We start from the raw sequence: 20,028 nt of genomic DNA, 5'->3' as shown, positions 1-20,028 counted from the left end.
CCCCGCGAACCGTAGAAGATAGTTACCACCTATCATACGACTTTTTTACTTAACTTATTTTTCTAATCGTTCCGCTTTGTCGATTGATGGTAGTATAAGAGATCTGTAACCCCCCAAATTTTTTAACATAATAGTTCCTGCTTCCTATTCATAGTTAGCATATTTGTTGATGTATCACTAACACAGAGTAAATTATTGTATCACTAATATAGATCAAATTTCAAAAACTATTGCTATATTTGGTAATTATCTAAACTATCATTATGCTAAACTATCATTATGCAAGGTAATTGCATCATTCTATCACTATTTTAAAAATTTCCCCATTGCTACTAAAGCATTTTTATTGAAATATTGATTAAAGGTTTGCAACTTATTCCAAGACAATCCTAAACACTTCCTAAAGTTGCCCAATAGGCGCTAGAAAGGTTCAAAACTAGAATGCCCAATATTGTAGAGTTCTTCCATTTCATAAACATCCCAACAGCATCTGCAGGAAAAAAACAACTGATAATTTGATTTTTCCAGCAACATATTCTTGTCGAATCTGAGTGTTCCAGGCAAAAAGAGACCAAAAAAAATATAAATAAAAAAGACTCATGAGTGTATCAAGCAGCAACATATTCTTGTTTAAGGTTTAATGAGTACTTTTCACATAAATAGTAACACCATAAACTCATGAAACTAAGAGCAAACAGATGATGACTGCAGAAGTTCCCTAAAGTTCTTTCTATCTCCTGTAGTGAAAAATAAAGAGTCGTCCTCGCAGAAAACTAGCACCAAATCCCCAAGTTACAACATTACGATTATTAACTACAGAAAAGTAAAGTTCATTACCGCCCCCTTGATACGGCGTGATTCATATCCTCGATTGAAGATGGGAAAAGCTCAACGTAACGACTTCCAAGTGTCATCCTATCCTTTGCCAGGGCTGCTTTTGCATCGTCGGTGCTTGCAAACTCTACAAAAGCTTCTCCAGTTGGCCTTCCATCAGAAAGAAATGTGACATGAATTGCATCCTCAGTCAACGCAAAATCTTTGAAGAAATCCATGATGTCATCCTTGCCGGCAGAAAATGGCAAACCCCTCATCCGCAAAATAGACGTGACTTCATTCGGGTCTCTCCCATCCACTGGTTTCTCCAGTACTCTGATAAACACGTAGTCATATCAATACATTTGCATGTTTTTTTTTTTTTTGGAGAATGGAACACACATTTGCATGTTAAACACATAGTCATATCAATACATTTTCATGTTACAAGAGGTTATATAATCTCTCATTTACTTCAAACAGCACAACATCAGTAAAACCACCAAGAAATATGCTTGAACATATGATGAATGCATGGGGAAAGTTAGGTACAATAAAGGCAAGGACTAGGTAAGTTGACAGGTTCGCTGAGTCATCTCTGATCCCGATAATTCAAAACTCGTAAACTTTCTGCCTGTAGAGTGAATTAGCCTTTCTGATGCTTTCATTAAAATATATAGGTATTGATTCTGATACAGTGTGCAAAAAGATATGTCTTGAGATGTTTGTAGAGATTACATGGGCACACTTGTTAGAAATCACATACTACATTTTGGAAGTTCAGCGCAAGGAGGTGGAAAACTTAGGGAACAAATAAGCAGCAGAGACTCAAAATAGAGTCAAAAGTGAAAAATAATTCTTTGTTACCTTTTCAAAAAAAAAAAAGGTCAGTAAATAATTCAGAAAACCCCAAGACCAGATCAGATAAATGATGATCATTGGAGGGGGCTAACCCAAGAAATGATGATCAGATAAAAGTGAACTCATCCACTTCCAGCAATTCTAAGAGTTGAGAAAGGCAAAATGCACGACAAAAATCAAACAAAAAGGAGGTTCAAGCATGTTCGACTGCTCTCTCAATTTTTCCTACATGCTAACTCATTAATGAGCTCCAAAGGAGATTAGTCTGTTTGTTTCCACATGCACAACCATCGTGCTGTACAGAAGGGGGAAAACGTGAGCAACATGTAGGTGGAGCATTATCCACCAATTGCTCTCAGTAAATCCATTTCCTTCCTCACTGTTCAAAGTCTCACATGGTTTCCCTTAGCTACACCTATATTGTGGTACAGATAGATTTGGTGAAGGGCCTTACCTTCAAAGTTGTCACCAATTTCTTGACGCCAGAAAAAAATGCAGATAGATGCTACTAAAATATTCTAAGTTCATACATACAAATTTCATAAAATCGCCCACCGTTTGTCTAGAAAAGCGCTCTCCAAAGTCATAGGACACATTATAAATAGACATGTCTTCACTATTGCTATGCAGCAGGTCCACGCTAGGAAGATTATACAACCTAACTAGCATCATAGGCGATGGGTAGTCTACCAAATTTACACAAACCCATATCCCCATCAACCAGAGCTAAGAGGTACTCCCTCCGTTTCACAAAGAATGACCTCCTTTCCTTTTTAGTCAGTTTCAAAAAAATTGACCTCTTTCCTTTTTTGGTAACATTTTACTTTTTGCTTTCCACGTGGCATTTTTAAGACCACAAGCACAAGATTCAAAAGTCTTCTTTAATTTCTTAAACTTTGTGCCAAGTCAAACCAGACCAATCTTTTTGAAACGGAGGGAGTATCTTCCTCTTTGTCATGGTATTCACTTCTGGGGTTTTCTCCCTAATGAGCTCCATCACAAGATGTGCTTTCCTCAGGGAAAGCAAACAGCTAAAAGATCATTGAAGTCATGTATATGTTTGCAGACATGATAAAAACAACAAAAACAACATGGTTAATCCCCTTTTCACAAGGATAGTTTATCAATTAAATTATCAACTATTTTGGTGGAATTGTACATACAGTCTACAGACCAAAGGTTTTGACCATGAACAAAATGGAGTATCACTACTAATATATGTATCATTGCAACTAAAGCAAAGCTTCAAAAATCATCTGCATAAAGAACATGCTAACAGTAAATACAGAAAGGGAAGGCTTGATGACAAACCCTATCAGAAACATAAACTAGAAGAGTTATCAGATATAACTTTGTATCTTGTCCACCCAAAGATAGTTAAAAATAAATTAAAAATGGAACCAAGAGAGGAGAGAGAAAACCTAGGGGAAGGACCCTTCTCCTCCAACCATGAGGTTAGGTATTCGAGTAACCGAGATGGCAACTAGGGAAAAGCCACTATTGGCCCTTGCCAAGGGTTGAGGGGAGGCATTGTTACCAACAACTGCAGAGATAATGCTCAATCCTGAACTAGTTAAAATAGGTTGTATGAATAATCTATATCCACTCTGCTCCTTTTCGACTCGCTTCATCACATTAATAACTAGAAACTTTCAAAACCCTAATCTTTAACCTAAACTTAGGAGACCCACCTCAAACAAACATAATGAACTATTTGTCAAGAGTATCGGAGGGGGCATTGGAGGCAAAGAATCTCTGATTACATAAAAAGTGATTACCGTCCAAAAGGCTTAGAAGTTTAGCAAAGGATAAAAGGGCTCCAAGAGACTACAGGCGTCAAATGAGTGGGTTGGGCTGAATTTGAGAGGGTTAAAATGGGTCAATCATTCACCACTCAACAATCAATTCTTTGCACTCACAAGGTGTGAACGTCAACCTAAATCCTCTAAAAACAAAGCAATGTTGTAGTGACAGAGAAATAGGAGATGCTTTAAGGGACAAAAAAACACACTTGACTACACAAATTCTTCTTGTTTAACATTCTGAATTTTTGGTTGAAGTACGAGAATATCAAAGGAAAAGATAAATATGAGAGGTCTTTTAGTTATGTTCATTGGAGCTATAACATGAGTAACTTGTGTTGTACTTTCTTAGTGCTTGTTCGTGAATAAAACATGGGAACAGTGAAAAAGTTAAATCAATACAGCGGGCCAATGAAGCAAAGTCTCTTTAACTGCTAATGTCAAGAGACCCTTCTTTTGCTCATCCCAGCAGATGCAAGAAATAGTAGAAGAGGACTAGTGGGCTTGCCACTCAATTTATTGCTTGATGCTAGTAACACTGCAATAGAATACTTATGATGCTTAATACTGATAAAGAAAAATAACGCCTTATGAACTTGGCTTTGGAGTCCTTATAATGATTCTACAAAAAATTGTGCCCTTGAGAACACTATTATTAATAGCTATCATTTCATGCTAAAAGCAATGAAGCCATGCAAAATAAGGGGTTAACACTTCATGAGTGGAGAGTGTTGCACTTCAAAGAGTGTGCCTTCCGAATAACAATGCAAAAATGATTCAAACAAAAAGCCACATGTTCTTTGAATCTCAATTTGAGGAGCTGAAATAATATTAGAATTCTGGATATGAAAAGTTTAAATTAGTTATAATATTAGCAATTTGATTATTACTATATTGATAGTCTCTGTAAAATGTAACATTAGATACAAGGGGACATTAATCAACAGAGAGATACAAAAGTTAGCACCAACTATAAAAAATTTAAGCTCAACATATAGTCTACTGGTAACTGCAATCGGTTACTTGACTGTCCTAGTGTTGACTGTTGACTGGTTGAGAATGCCATTGACCCAATGCTTAAACTTATTAGTCTCATTTACTTAGTCCTCCATCAAGACACAAACTTCAGAGATGTCTTCTTCACATATATCCATTCCAGCTATCAAGAGCATTTTATAAAATTTTAGAGACTTGCACTAATAGAAAAGCAGTAAAAGGCAGAGTCCCCAAGGATTTGTTCTAGTAGTAGGAAGGCAGTGTGTGATGTGTACTCTGGCGCATGTCACAAGTTTGAACCCTCAAAAAACAAAATACAGGTATTTAAGTGGATAAGGATAGGATGGACTCATTATCCACCGAATTTCGAATCATTATCTAAGAAGAATAAATGTAAGGGTTGACATCCAGGAAAACTCATAATTATGAGAGAACTACTGGACAATTCACTCATTGTGAAGAGTATTTATCTTTCTTTATTGTAAAACAGTGCAACTGACCAGGTGAAGTGACAAGTGAAGGAAAAGGGTACTCAAATTATAAAAGCACAAAATGCATTCCCCCTGGTTCATCTTATATAACAGTGTTTTCCTGGATCTAAGAAATGAAGAAAGAATTCAACATATAAGCTTAAAAAAATACCTAACATACCAAATGTACCATGAGAATCTTGTGTTCTTCAACATCACAAGTCATCCATATAAGAAATGCCATTGAGCAAAAAATGTGAATGCTAAAATGAACAGAGTTTGTAAAAGTAAGTTAATAGAAAGGAGCCAATCAGTCTTTCTTTTTCTTTATTTTTGATTGTTCTTTCTTTCTTCCCTAGTATTTACTATATAATGAAAAAGTTGCCAAACTTTTTTAACTGAACCAAAATGGAAAGAGTGCCGTATAAAATGGAGTGATGCAGATGTACTCTTCAAGCATCCTCATGCATTTCTCAATCCATTATTCCTTTACAAATAATGTTCCAACTAAAACAATTAAAAATATTGAATTTGGCACCATTTCATAGGGAAATACCAATCATCTAACTTCCATGTAATTATTTTTCCTTTATAGGAAGTTAGAAAATTCTGGAAGACATGCTCCATTTCCCACCAAAAAAGACTTTCTTTAAAAACAGGTACTACAAAACTTGCAGAAATTTTGAAGGAAGATAACAACTTTTGTTTAACCTTCACTTCCATTCAAACAAAGACATACAATATATTTTTCCTATTAGCCTACTTAACTGTGAATTTTTCAAAAAATATGCACCTGACAACATTCTTGACATCCAACAAAGTTAAAGGAAACACCTGTCAACAAGTGTGTGATTACCATTTCATCTCGTGGTAGTGAAACTATAATTGTTGCAGTGAAAAATAAAGCAAATGGATGTGGAGGTTTCGATCTGCATTACATTACATGGTAGAACAATGAATCTTGCTCTACTTTTCCTACCAGTATTTGGGGGGGAGGGGGAGCAAGGAAGAAAAATCTCGCAACTAAACCAATGATTATGGTAATAGACATGATATTACCAGATGGAGAGGATAGAGCATATCAAATACTACTCTAAAATGCACAATTGAGCACTCACCTGCCCCTTGAAACTGCTTCCTCCAACTCCTCAGACGATGAAGCGAAAAGCTCTATGTAGCGATTCCCTATTGTCATCCTATCCTTGGCCATTGCAGCTCTTGAATCATCTGCACTAGCAAATTCAACAAATGCTTCCCCTGTAGGTCTACCCTCAAAAGTAGCTGTTATATGGATTGATTTTTCTGGAAGTTCAAAATCTTTAAAGAAATCGATAATATCTTCCTTGCTAGCTGAGAATGGCAGCCCCCTCAGCCATAATACGCCAGTGTGTTCTGCAAGGTCTTTGCTTTCATCAGCAGATCTAGCCCTCGGAACTGAACCACCACGAGAATCATAAACTTCATTGGCTATAGCCTTATAGTATTCCTCCTTCTTGCTTCTGAAAACCTCAACATATCTTCGTCCAATATTCTGCCTGTTTCTCTGAAGAGCAAAATCAACTTGAAGAGGGTACCCCAAAACACAGTATGCTTCCCCTGTAAATCTTCCACCTTTGTGGACAAGAAGCACATCAACTACATCCAAACCATGCAAGAAATCAGCAATCTCAGTCTCTGAGCAATCAAACGGGAGGCCACGGAGTCGAACAACAGGGAATGGTGGAGGCTGTCCATGGTAAGAGTATGACGGGGGAGGTGGAGGAGGAGGAGGATTGTACATATAGCTTGACCCTGGAGGAGTAGCATAATAAGAGGAACCTTGATCCATTATGCGTTGCCTTTTGAAGCCCATTTCACGGGCATCGCCACTGTCCATGTAATTTCTTCATCAAATCAAAATGAAAGCAACCCTTTTGTCAGTATTCAACTCAAAATCAACAAAACAGGCATTATCCTATCCAGTTTAAGAATAAAAAAGATAGAACAATGAACATAGCAGACAGACCAAAGAACAAGTCAAACAAACTTAACAAGATTATATTGATTTCGCTTCACTTAAAACCCAAACCCTTCCACCCACTATCATACTACATGTATCAATCAGTTACCACTACCTCTAAAGGCGTATTCATACAAAAAGCAAATATAAGCTTCTCTTTTACATCCAAAAGCATCAAAAAAAAGTTTCTTTTTTTGGTGGGTAAGCGTTCAATTTCATTTTGGCCAACTATGCTAGCGTAAATTCACAAAAAAAGAAGGCAAATTTCTAAGTGGGTATCTCATGGCTGCCCTTCGTTTACTAGAATGTATCAAGAGTGAATCGAACACTTTCGACCCACTTAGAGAAAACAATCAAAAATCACAAAAAATACAATCTATAAGAGAAATTCCATCAAAATTATAGATACCCAACAAAAAAACGGAAACATTACAAGAAGAATTAGATGCTTACCCTCTGTAATACATCTTGATTCAGCGTCCGATGGATCTGTGAAGTGCTCTTTCTGGGTCTATGAGGGTTTTGGGGGAAGTGTAGGGTTCTTGAATTGGGATTTTCCTCTCGCGAGGTAGCTAAATGGTGTAACCCGGTTCTGCCTTATGTGTTAAGCTACAAACTCTCTAAACGATGTCGTTTTTCTTTCTTTTTCCCTAGGGGTATTTGGGGGTTGAGAAAAAAAGTCTAAAATAATTTATTATTTTTTATTATTTAGACTCAAATTGATACATATTTTTTCACTTGGAGTATTAATACGTAAGTTTGTAATAGCATGTAATTGCAATCGTATTCTTTTATAAAAAGAAGAAAGTTTATAATTGTAAGTTTATAAAAGAAATATGGAGATATGTTATTTATAATGGTAACGTTTTATATTTTGATACATTATTTATGAACTATGATTTGCTCATTTTGTAAGATAATAAGAGCTTAAAAAGTTTTGATAATTTTAATAAGCTGCAAATTTTTCATATTTATGAGAAAATGTGTACTTTTTGAGATTCAAATGCATGTTTGAACAACATTTCAATTTCAAATCAATGTGATTAGAGATCATGTCCAAACGCCTACTAACATTCTTAAACTATCTAAATATGTATTATGGTGAGTTCTAATTCTAATTGTACATCCTTGAGTCGATAGCTCAAAATATGAAAATTCATTGAGGACACTTGTAGAAAAAATAATATATTTTTATTGATATTAGTGATATTATTGAAGCTTTATGTTTTGTTCAAAGTAGTTATTATTTCTTTTGACCAACTTGTCTATATAAATTAAAAGATGGATAATCTGAACAAAAATTGACAACAGATCAAATTGATATCCAAAATAGTGTGGCATTTGGAACTTCAAAATTTTTTTATCATTCTACTTATGAATAGAAATTTGAAGCTAAGTTTGTGGAATGTTTAGCAAAAGAATTAAAGTAAGTGTTTTTTGAAGCTAAATTTGTGATATAACTTTACATAATAATAAGCGTTCAATTATTTTCCATTTTTTAGGGCATAGGTGATCGTATGTAAAATTAGAGGCGAAATCAAGATTTTTGTAGAGGGGAAGAAAAAAGTTAACCTTAACCCTCTAAATTTAACTTGTCTTGTCATGCCACATTTAGCGTTTCTTCCTATTTTTACCTCTACTTTATTGAGTCTTTTTTAAAAAATTGTGATTTTTTTAATTTTGTAGTGTTTTACTTTATTTTAAATTTTAAAAAATAAATAAGTTAGTGTTCATTCAATCATATATTACTTTGAAATTGTTTAATAATTTTTAAAAAATATATTGAGATTGAGTTACTAATATTATAACGCATATAAAAGGATAAATAAATGGCATCACCGATTTTTAGTTCATTTATTCAATTTATAAGATTTTCCATATGTAAAAAGAAAGTGGTGAATAACAATAAATTATGTTTACATCTCTTTAGAATAGAACTGAAAAGGATAAGGAAGAAATATCATGAATATTCATGTCTTTCAAACTTCTTTGTTCGATCAAAATTAAATTTACCTTTTTTTTAGAATATATTTTTTCTATTTCAATTTCAAGTTTAAAAATCATTGGTATTATTTTAAAGAGCTCCTTTGAATTAGTATATAAAAAGAGAGTTACGTAAAAATAAAATGATCAATAGAGATAAAAAGAATATAATACAAAAATGAAAGTAACACGCCTAATAAATTTGAACAAATAAAAATTGAGAAGGAGAAATAGCATAAATAAATAAATAATAATAATAATTTTTTAAAAAAATAGATAAAGCTTCAGCCCAGAAATAATAAAGCTTTTCTGGACTAAAATTTTGAACCTAAATGCTGAGCCCATCTCAATTTTGCTATTTAGGGAAAAAATAGAGGAAATAACTGTTGGATGAAATCGAACCCAAGACGTTGAGATTTACACTTTGTTTGGATCAGTGTTACCCATTGTATTGTATTGTATTGTATCGTTACTATACCTACAATGTTTGTTTTGATTGTTACTTAAAATGTATTGTTAAATTTCATTGTTACGTAACAATGAAAACCCCCTATTTTATGGAACAACCGATTTGGTGTGTTTCCATTATTACTTAATTTCTTTTTCCAATTATATCTTTACATAATATTTCAAAATACTATTTTACCATTTACCTTATATTATTTAATTCTAGTCAAACCTCCTACCCTAGAATAATTAAGGATATTTTAATAAATTTATAAATTACAATACAGTACGATACAATCAAACCAAACCAATAAAAAATGTTATTAAACAACAACAAACAATATAGTCTAGCCAAACATTGTATCTACCATACAATACAATACAATAGAGTACAATACAATACATTATGAAACAATGGGTAACAATGATCCAAACAAAGTGTTAAGGTGATTTCCTGAACCCCCTTAACTACTAAGTTAGCCTCTTTATATATTTTGAGGGGTTCATTTTAATATATATATATATATATATATATATTCATAAACACATAATTTGACCTTATATATACATTGCAATTTTTCGACGAAGGTAGATCCATCCTGTGTTAAATAATATTTAACTTTAAAGGTCGGGATCAAACCACAAGAATTGAAAGACGGGATCACCTTCAATTGATTCCACAACTTGAAACAAACTAGCAAATTGAATTCTCAACACACACGTGCACACACGCGCGTGCGCGCACACACACACAAAATTGGGGTGACAATTAAAATTCATCAATATCAAGTAACAAAATGGGAAATCAACACAAATATGATCTACCAAGTTTGAAATAGATTGGGGGTGTGTGCATAACGATTGGGGTTTCAACATGAATAGAAAAAGATTAATCGCAACAAAATTGATTGATACATGAATAGTGTTTGGTATAGGCTACATTCGATATTCTCTCGAACTATCAAATGTATGTCCCTTGAATTCTCTCGAACTCCACAACCCTTTTCAATAAAACATCAAATCACTACAAAAAAACCCCAAATTGCCAACTGATTTTACTAACAACTTAAGTTGGTTAGTATTCTATTAACAAATTACCAACATATTTCTAACTGAATTATATTTTAAAACTTAACAAGGAAATTCTAACAGATTAACAACCAAAATCTTACCAACTAAGTATTTTAGTTGGTAAATACGGCAGGAAAAAAATGGCGCCAAATTTAGCAACATTCTATCAATGGATTACCAACTGAAATATTACTAACATACACCTTTTGTTGGTAATATTACCAACAAAGTATATATCGGTTGGTAAATATGACAAAAAATTGTTTATATAATTTATTAACATATTACCAATGGAAATTACTAACCAAACATTTACCAACGGCAAGATTGTGTTGCTAAATTTTACCAACCAAATACAAATGTGTTGGTAAATTAGTAACAAAATGTAATTTGTTGGAAAACTTGCCAACCAATAACCAATTAGTTGAAAACTCTGCCGACGAATAAAGACTGTAGTAAGTAAATTACTAGCATCATTAAAATAGTTGGTAATATACCAACCGATCATTAATCTATTGGTAAAATTTACCAACATATTAATTATTAGTTGGTAATAATACATATGAATGTTTAGTTGAATAGTAACTATTACCAACTGTGATAAAATTTATTGGTAAATTATTAATTACTAACTTATATTTGAATAGTTGGTAAATTTATCAATTGAAGTTAAACTTTTTGGTAAATCAGCGTCAAGTATTGAGGCTTTCATATTCAGTTTGTGTTGTTAGGCGTTTGAACTTTTAAATTTTAGTCAAAACTTGACTTTGGTCGATATTTTTGGTAAACGTGCTCAGATTAGAACTCTGTCAGTGTCATTAGCTTCGAAAGGTCATTTTTTTATCTAACAGGAAGGTTGGTTCAAGTTTTGAGGCTTCCGTTTTTTGTTTGTGCCATTAGGAGTTTTAAATCTTATGTTTTTGTCAAAATTTGACTTTGGTCAATATTTTTGTGAACGTGCTCAGATGAGAATTCCGTCAGCATAATTAACTCCAAAGGTCATTTTTTTATCTAATAGGATGGTTGGTTCGGGTTTTGAGGCTTTCATTTTTAGTGTGTGCCGTTAGGTGTTTTAACTTATAAATTTTGGCCAAAATTAACTTCGGTCAATATATTTGATAAACGTACTCAGCTGAGAATTTCGTCAGTGCAGTTAGATGTGGAAGGTCATTTTTTATGTAATAAGATAGAGGATTCGGGTTTTGAGGCTTCGATTTTTAGTTTGTGCCGTTAGGCATTTTAACTTTTAAGTTTTCGCCAAAATTTCATTTTAGTCAATATATTTGGTAATCGTGCTCGAATTGAAATTTTATCACCGCGGTTAGCCATATAAGTTCAGTTTTGGTCTCATAGGATGGTTGGTTCGGATTTTGAGACTTTTATTTTCAGTTTGTGTCGTTAAGCGTTTTAACTTTTGGCTAAAATTTGAATTAGGTCAAATTTTTTGGGAAACATGCTCAAATTTGAATTTCGTCAGCGCGGTTAGCTCTGGAAGGTCATTTTTCGTCTTATAGGATGGTTGGTTTGGATTTTCAGGTTTTCATATTCAGTTTGTACCTTTAGGCGGTTTAACTTTTAACTTTTGGCCAAAATTTGACTTTGCTTAACATTTTTTATAAACGTGCTCTGATGAGAATTCCGTCAACGCGATTAGCTTCGGAAGGTCATTTTTATATCTAATAGGATGGTTGGTTCAGGTTTTGAGGCTTCCATTTTCAGTTTATGTTGGCGTTTTAACTTTTAAGTTTTGGCCAAAATTTAGATTTGGTCAATATTTTTGGTAAACGTGCTCAAATAATTTTTTTATATATAATGATATGTGTCATATTGAGATTAATTTAACTTGTTATCATAGATTTTGCATTGTTTCATTCAAATATGATTTACAAAATTGATATTAATATTTTTGGATTTATATTCGTGCTCTTAGATATATTACCAACAAACTAACAATCAATTAGTAAATTTATTAGAAAAATAAATAATCATACTAACGTATTTAAAATTTATTACCAACAAGGGTTGTGGTGGAGTGGTAATTACTGCATCATCCCTAACCTAGAGGTCTCAGGTTCGATTCCCCTTGGGTACGGAGTCGCCTTGAATGATATATTACCAACAAACTAACAATCAATTAGTAAATTTATTAGAAAAATAAATAATCATACTAACGTATTTAAAATTTATTACCAACAAGGGTTGTGGTGGAGTGGTAATTACTGCATCATCCCTAACCTAGAGGTCTCAGGTTCGATTCCCCTTGGGTACGGAGTCGCCTTGAATGATATATTACCAACAAACTAACAATCAATTAGTAAATTTATTAGAAAAATAAATAATCATACTAACGTATTTAAAATTTATTACCAACAAGGGTTGTGGTGGAGTGGTAATTACTGCATCATCCCTAACCTAGAGGTCTCAGGTTCGATTCCCCTTGGATACGGAGTTGCCTTTGTTAGGGAGTGCTTCACTCCCCAATGTGGGATTTCCCGGCATATTGCCAACCAATTACCAATGTATCTGGAAAAGTTTACTATCAGACATTTGTTACTATAATTACCAACGGAATCGAATAATGGAGAAATTTTTTTACTAACGATATACTAACCAAAAATTAGTTGGTGAATTTACCAACGGAAATTTTAGGGTTATGTTTCAAAATTTTGTAACAACATCTTTGGGTGTTTACCAACTAATTTTTGGTTGGTAAGTTTACCAACAAATTAAAATCGGTTGGTAATATTTACCGACGAGCCATTTAGCAACAGATTAATATAAGTTGACATTTGGTTGGTAACTCAATTTGCCAACCAATTTGATCAATTTACCAACGAATTTTTTTTGTTGGTAATTGGGGTTCCTTTTGTAGTGAATATTGCTTGAGTAGATAGACTATCCCTAGCTCATATCATCAAATAAGAAATTACTCGGATTATCTCATCTTTGGCTCAAACCCATAGACTGATTTCAACAAATTCTCACCATTGAATTTTAGTCAACTCCATTTTACTTTCTAAAGTCAAAACGGTGTTGGAGAGCTCAATCAATATTTGCAAACATCAATTTTTAGGTTAAAACGTCAATAACAACATATTCAGGTCATATAATCAATTTTACGACTGATTAAATATATCAATATCCATTCGGGTTTTACACCCCGATCAAACACACACCCCTAGCTAAGGATTTAGTTACTTATAAAAGAAGAAGCAGATCCATTTCAAGCTGATGTGATTAACAAAATTTGAAATCCAAGCATAGAGTGATATAAATACGAGGTTTCTTCCTATACAAGCTAAGGAGCTCTTCACTATACTCTATGAATATTTTTTTTTTCTTCAAAAAAAGTACCTACTCACTATTTCTAATGGGGAAGAAGATCAAGCTACAAAATTACACAAATTTCTATTATATCCTTGGTATCTTCTAAAGAAAGCATTAACTTTCATAATTACATTTATGCTCTTCAACTTTTGTTTTTGGACTTGAGCTTGACCGACAAAACGCCAATTCAGAATAGTGGAGCGTCAGTTGCTTCCTCATTTTGACCTTCAGTTCTCATAGGAGCAACTTTGCAGGGATCGGCGAATCACTTGACAAAAGAAAATAGATTTTTCATAAAGTTGTTAACAAGTTACCTGCTTTATTGCAAGCTTTGTGCAAGGTGATTCTTGATTGCAAGCTTCTTGCAAGCTGCCTTTTTATGTTACTCGCAAGTTGTTTGCTTGATACCAAACCTGATGAAGCAATTGCAAGACTTTTCAGAAAGTTACATGCTTGAACTACTTGCAAATTGTCTGCTTGATTGCAAGCTTCTTTAGTGTATTTACAATAGTATTGTAATTGTTATGTATTTTTGTACTTGTTAATTAATACTTTCAACATTAGTAATTTTTTCTTTTATTCCTTTTTCTCATATTCTACTCTCTCCGTGTTCTTATTTTTACATTTATTCTAAAATAAATTATTTGTATATAGTTAAAAAAAAGGTATTAATTATTTTTTTCTAAATTTATCCTTATTTAGATAGGTGAATTTTGGTGAAAACACTTACTCCCTCTGTCCCAATTTATGTGACTTACTTTTCTTTTTAGTCAGTCTAAAAAAGAATGACACATTTCTATATTAAGTAACAATTTTACTATAAAATGTCTATTTTACCCTTAATGAAATGATTTACAGCCATACAAATTTACATAATTCATTTTGGACCATAAGTTTTAAAAGTCATATATTTTTTCGTAAACTCCGTGCCGAGTCAAACTACCTCACATAAAATGGGACAAGAGTATTACTTTGCACGAGTGAGTGAATTTTTTAAGGGGTGTGTCTAGGCTAAAAACACTGCATAATATAGATTAAAGAGTGGTAATATGTCCAAGAAAGGTATTAGGTTCGTTTGATATGTGATATGTAACAAACAACGATATCTCACGAATTTAGCTATCCCACTTTTTTATGTGATAATTAATTCTATCATTTTAGAATATCCCATGAAATTATCATCGATCTCTTATCCCATCAATCAAAGTTGTAAGGATGGATCTTTGGCCTAACTCAACCTCAAAAGCTAGCTCGTGAAGAAATAATTGTCCAAGTTTATATAAGGAGACTACATTCCCATCCCTTTCCTATGTGGAAATTTTTAAGAGAAAATTTCATAAATAGCTAATTGATGAAACATAATAAGTCTCCATAGCTGCAATTTGCCTAGTTATGTTTCATAGATATAGTTTCAATTGTTATGTCAATTTCTGTTTGTATATTTCGCTGCATTTTAATAATTTATATAAATTGACCTTTCAAAGAGATTGTATATACAAATTTATTTTAAAGGTATATGAGTCCCTAAATTCGCTTTATATACCTATACAAACCTTTAGAGATTTGTAAATAAGCCCAAAATTTGCTAAACATATATGAGACCCCCAAAATTAGAGTTTCGTATATGAGACTCGAAATATACAAATATAAAATAAATATATTTAGCTATTTAATCTCAATCTTAGTTACAAGTGATAATTATTTTATTAGTTACACCAGCATGAAACACTATAATATGAGGGCCCAACATCAATGTGAATGAAGAATTGAGATAAACTTGACTCGGATATGAGGTAAAGATAGATCTTGGGCATAGCTCAAGCTAGCTCGTGGAAAAAGAATTGTTCAAATCCATATAAAAAGACCAAATTTTCGAGCATTTCTCAATGTGGAAATTCTTAACAAAAAGTTTGGTTTCTACTTTCCCCACAAGTAAACAAAAAGTTTGGTTTCTACTTTCCCCACAAGTAACATGTATTCAAAAGGTAAGGAAAACATAAACAAATTGAACACGTTGGTTTACCAACGGCCTACTAGTGGTTGGAACCAAACCGTCCAGGTATACACACCTTTTCTTTGAATCTCTTCATCCTAATGTTGAAAAACCTTATGTGGTTGGAACATTTTCCACCTCAAAAATATCCCAATTCTTGATAAACGTATTCAAGAATTGTTTTTTTTCACTTTTTTTCTTTCCTTCTACTACTTTGCCCCAAAGAAAAATACCCAACTTGTTGAAATTTCAACTATAAGGGGCAAGAACCTGTGAATTTACTTGTCAATCTTCAGTTTTCTTGGACACCCATTTCAGTTTTCCTCTTGTTTTCATTTGGGTATTTCTTGAATTTTTGTTTCAAATCTTGGTTGTTGTGGGGAAAATGGTGGGGGCTTTGTCTGTTGTGGGTTCACCTATGGTGGATTCCCATTCTAGCCCTTGTTTGTGTTTGGATGCTCTGCCTAATTGCAATTTGGGTATTTGGGATTCACTTGCTAGGAAGCAGAAGCAATTGCCAAGATTGGGAACAATGGAATTGAGTACTTCTTTTGTAGATTTGAGGTTTTCAGCAAAATGTGTAGAGGGTAATTACAAGAATTTGAAGAAACAGACAAAGGGTAGGAAGAACCTTAGGATTGTTAATGATTTAGGTGGGCAGTATGAAGAAAGCTTTAGTGACATTAAAACGGTAAGAGAGCTCTAACATTTCAACTCATTTTTTTAGATTGAGGCTTAGTTGTTTTGCACATTTTGTTTACATTCTTGTGATTTGTTGCATGTATGATTGGTCACGAATTGTTGTTAGTATGACTTCATTTTTTATATGCATTACTTGAGCTGAGGGTCTATCGGAAACAACCTCTCTACCTTCACAAGGGGTGAAACTGCATATACGCCACCCTACGCAAACACCATTTGTGGGATTACACTAGGTGTGTTGTTGTTGTCAACGTCATTGATTGGTCACTAATTGTTGAGAACCTTCTGCAATTTATGTTGAGACATAATATAATTAAGTAACTAAATATGTGCTTTCTCTAACAACTCAAGTAGATAAAATAGTCAGACAATTCAACAATTAAACTTGGTAGAGTATTCAAACAGGAGTTATGTGTTTCCCCTCTCTCCTCAAGGCTACATATTGTGTTTACCTATGTTGCTCGGACTCTTTAAAAATGTCAACGGGTGTGTATCGGACTATTCAAATGTAGCACATTTTTGGAGAGTGCGAGCAACATAGGTGTTTACACCACCCCCTTGGTGAAACAAACACCAAATAGATGTTGAGACTACACATGGGTGGTACTTGTAGCTAGGAAATTTAGAAGCTTAATACTACCATTATTGATTTCAAGACGGGAAAGGAGCTGTATAGTGATGAGAAAATTATCATTTACTTCCTTTAGGTGGAGTATTTGTAATGAACTTCTTGTTGCTTAATATAGTCCCAATGGGAGGGAATAATATATAGTTCCTCTGCTTCCAACTCTCAAGGGCTAGAAATGCTAGGTGGAAGAATATCGAACCCATCCAGTTTTACTTGTGCTCCTCTATTACTTTCTTTCTTGAAAAGGAAAAAAGCAATGTAGCATTCAGAAAGGAGGGCAGTTTGTTTATTGGCTGTCTGGATTCTTTGCTTGTGAGTTTTCAAGTTTTTTTTTTGATCTTTTTTAGTGGTGAATATAAACTGTTTGACTTATTTGTTGTGCTATCAATATTTTCATTGTATCAATGATCTAAGATCAATTGTATAATAACACATTCTATCATAGTAGCACCCTGCACTTCCAGAAGTGGATACAGCATTTTGCAATTGTTTCATCTGATAGAGAAGGTGGCATTGCCATATGATGATAAGCTATATCGACACTTCTCCTCTAAAATGGCATGCTACACATGCATAGACCTTGTGAGGAAAAAACCCCAACTTGTTTATTCATCTTGGATAGATGCCATTGTTAGTTAAAGAGCTATTTCTTTCTGAATTTTCTAGTATAAATGCTGAAAACAACATTGATGATTATGCTTGTAGCAATGACCTTTCTAGTGTTGTCATCTTTGAAAACATGAAATGTGAAGGACATTCAATCTGCTTGATTTATAACCAGGTCGAATAGTAGCCTTCATTCGTCTATTATTCATTATAGCACTTCAATGGTTGTGCACAACTTTTTAAAGATACATTCATTTAACTACCAAAAGTTTCGTTACATTACAATTCTCTGGCATAAGGAATTCGAAATATTCCTTCCAAGTTCCAATGATATTTCCCTTGGTTGATTCTGAATTCATCTAAATGTCGATATTTCTTTTACATGCTGCCCATTGACACCAATTTATTTGTACTCTCATACTTTGTTGCTTAACAATATCTAAAACACTTGCATTTTATTCTGCAGCAAATTCTCAACTACTTCACATATAAAGCTGTGAGGACTATTTTGAACCAGCTTAATGAAATGAACCCTCCACAATATCATTGGTTCAATGAGTATGTACATACTTCTCTTCCAATTTCTTTTTTAGTCTTTTATGAATAAGAGTGTGCCTTATGGTCTGTTGTGACATTATTTGATTTACTTTAGATAAATGTTATCAACAAAAAGCGCAAAAACATTCTAAGGTCTGTTGGGGCTTTAAGCAACTTAAATGAAAAAAGGCGCAAAGGGAGAAAAAATATAATATAAATATTTAGTCCAAGGCTAATAATTATAAGCATAATTGACAAATATATGAACAAAGAAATTGAAAAAAAAGATTACGATAAAGTGAAATATCAATTGTTTAGTCTCACAGCTTTAGAAGAGGCTCATTAGCAAGGAGAAGTATGTCTTAGAACTCAGATGATGACACTGAAGCGCACATTAAGTGAGGCGAAGCGCTCAACAGTTTCAAGCCTCACTTCAGGGCTTAAGCAAGCCTTTGACAACACTGTTTTAGATTACCAGGTTGAACTAGTGCCGGTTCTCATATTATCAAACATGAATGCCTAAATCTAGAGTTATATCCTTTAGTCTTGATATTGTACAGCTAAACCACTAAAGAAAGCAGTAGTCACTGCAAGTACTGATGTCATTCGTTTGAGGTTGTTCGCTTTGTTTCCTGACTATCTATTATTCAACAGTTATGTTACAGCAAATAAGCCTAGTGATGGAAAGAGTTTCATTCGTAACCTTGCAAAGGTAAGCCTTATATAAAACCTTGACCTCCATTTATGTATATAACGAGTCATAATTTAATGCAATCTCGGACATCGCATCGTTGGATTGACCATCTCTGAGCTCTGGAATAAGCAAATTGGACAATGAGAAGGGAAAAAAAATTGTTGACACTTTTTTACCATATTCTTGACAGGAGAAGCAAGAACTCGCTGAAAAGGTGATGGCAACACGTCTCAGTCTGTATGCGAAATGGATAAAAGTATGAATCGAAATGCTCTCTTTTTGCTTCAAAATGTTGTGAAAGTATATAGCTATGTCGGACATGGAACAGTTATACTTACCTTATTTCTATTTTTGTCACTAGAAATGCGATCACGAGGAGATATACAACCGAATATCTGATCAAAATGTGGAAGTGATGCGTGAGCGACTCATGGAGACTGTGATTTGGCCATCGGATGACACGAACACCGGGATGAAATAGCTTCATTGGCCATTGCATGCTGTTGATTTCACTTCACTTCACTTTTCTCTTCCAAAATTCTGTTTCTATTAGCTTTTCCACTGAATATTCCCAGTAAAAATTGTTGTATTCTTCTCAGATAATGGGGGTTCTTGAACTTAAATTGTATATAAAAGGGACTTTGTATATCATATTCAGTATATTATTTTAGAGTTAGTTGACCTCTTATAGAAAAGACATATATGCACTTAGCTACAGAGACATTTAGTGGAAAAATTCATTGCCCTAAAAACATTTAGGGACAATTGAGTTAATGGTATTGCATCCAGAGTCGCTATTTCCCTTAACAATATTTATATAGATTGTTGATTATATATAGGAGAAACTAAGAAAATACCCCATAAAATCAATTACAAACATATATCCCTTTACATTCATACCCCATTAAATAATAACAATATATACCCTCAAACTAATTTCGGTTAACTGATACTAAATAAGTATCATATACTATACTGATATCATTAAGATTAAAACTGATAATTTCGCTTGATTGATACTAAATCTATATATATATATATGTATGTATTGGTATCATTAAGGTTTTTTGTTCAGAAATTACTCATTAGTCAATGATAC

The 20,028-nt window shown here is 33.4% G+C and overlaps 2 protein-coding genes across 2 annotated transcripts; one reads left to right on the top strand and one right to left on the bottom strand.

The window, feature by feature from the left end:
* Positions 1–629: 629 nt before the first annotated feature.
* Positions 630–7,509, bottom strand: LOC102599764 (heterogeneous nuclear ribonucleoprotein F). The gene is given in 5 exon segments (NM_001318661.1): positions 630–1,149; positions 6,061–6,336; positions 6,339–6,344; positions 6,346–6,825; positions 7,395–7,509. Coding segments are annotated over 5 exon segments (1,092 nt in total). The 5' UTR covers positions 7,409–7,509; the 3' UTR covers positions 630–833.
* Positions 7,510–15,811: 8,302 nt separating this feature from the next.
* Positions 15,812–19,604, top strand: LOC102605253 (uncharacterized). Its single transcript, XM_015315452.1, has 5 exons — positions 15,812–16,453; positions 18,165–18,256; positions 18,890–18,947; positions 19,120–19,185; positions 19,291–19,604. Exons 1-5 carry the CDS (start codon positions 16,148–16,150, stop codon positions 19,408–19,410), a joined length of 642 nt encoding a protein of 213 aa, XP_015170938.1. The 5' UTR covers positions 15,812–16,147; the 3' UTR covers positions 19,411–19,604.
* The last annotated feature ends 424 nt before the right edge of the window (positions 19,605–20,028 follow it).

This window comes from Solanum tuberosum, unplaced genomic scaffold, assembly GCF_000226075.1.
Source record: "Solanum tuberosum cultivar DM 1-3 516 R44 unplaced genomic scaffold, SolTub_3.0 scf00367, whole genome shotgun sequence".
NCBI lineage: Eukaryota > Viridiplantae > Streptophyta > Magnoliopsida > Solanales > Solanaceae > Solanum > Solanum tuberosum.
The sequence above is the reverse complement of the archived record's forward strand: the minus strand, read 5'-3'. Positions and strand labels throughout refer to the sequence as shown.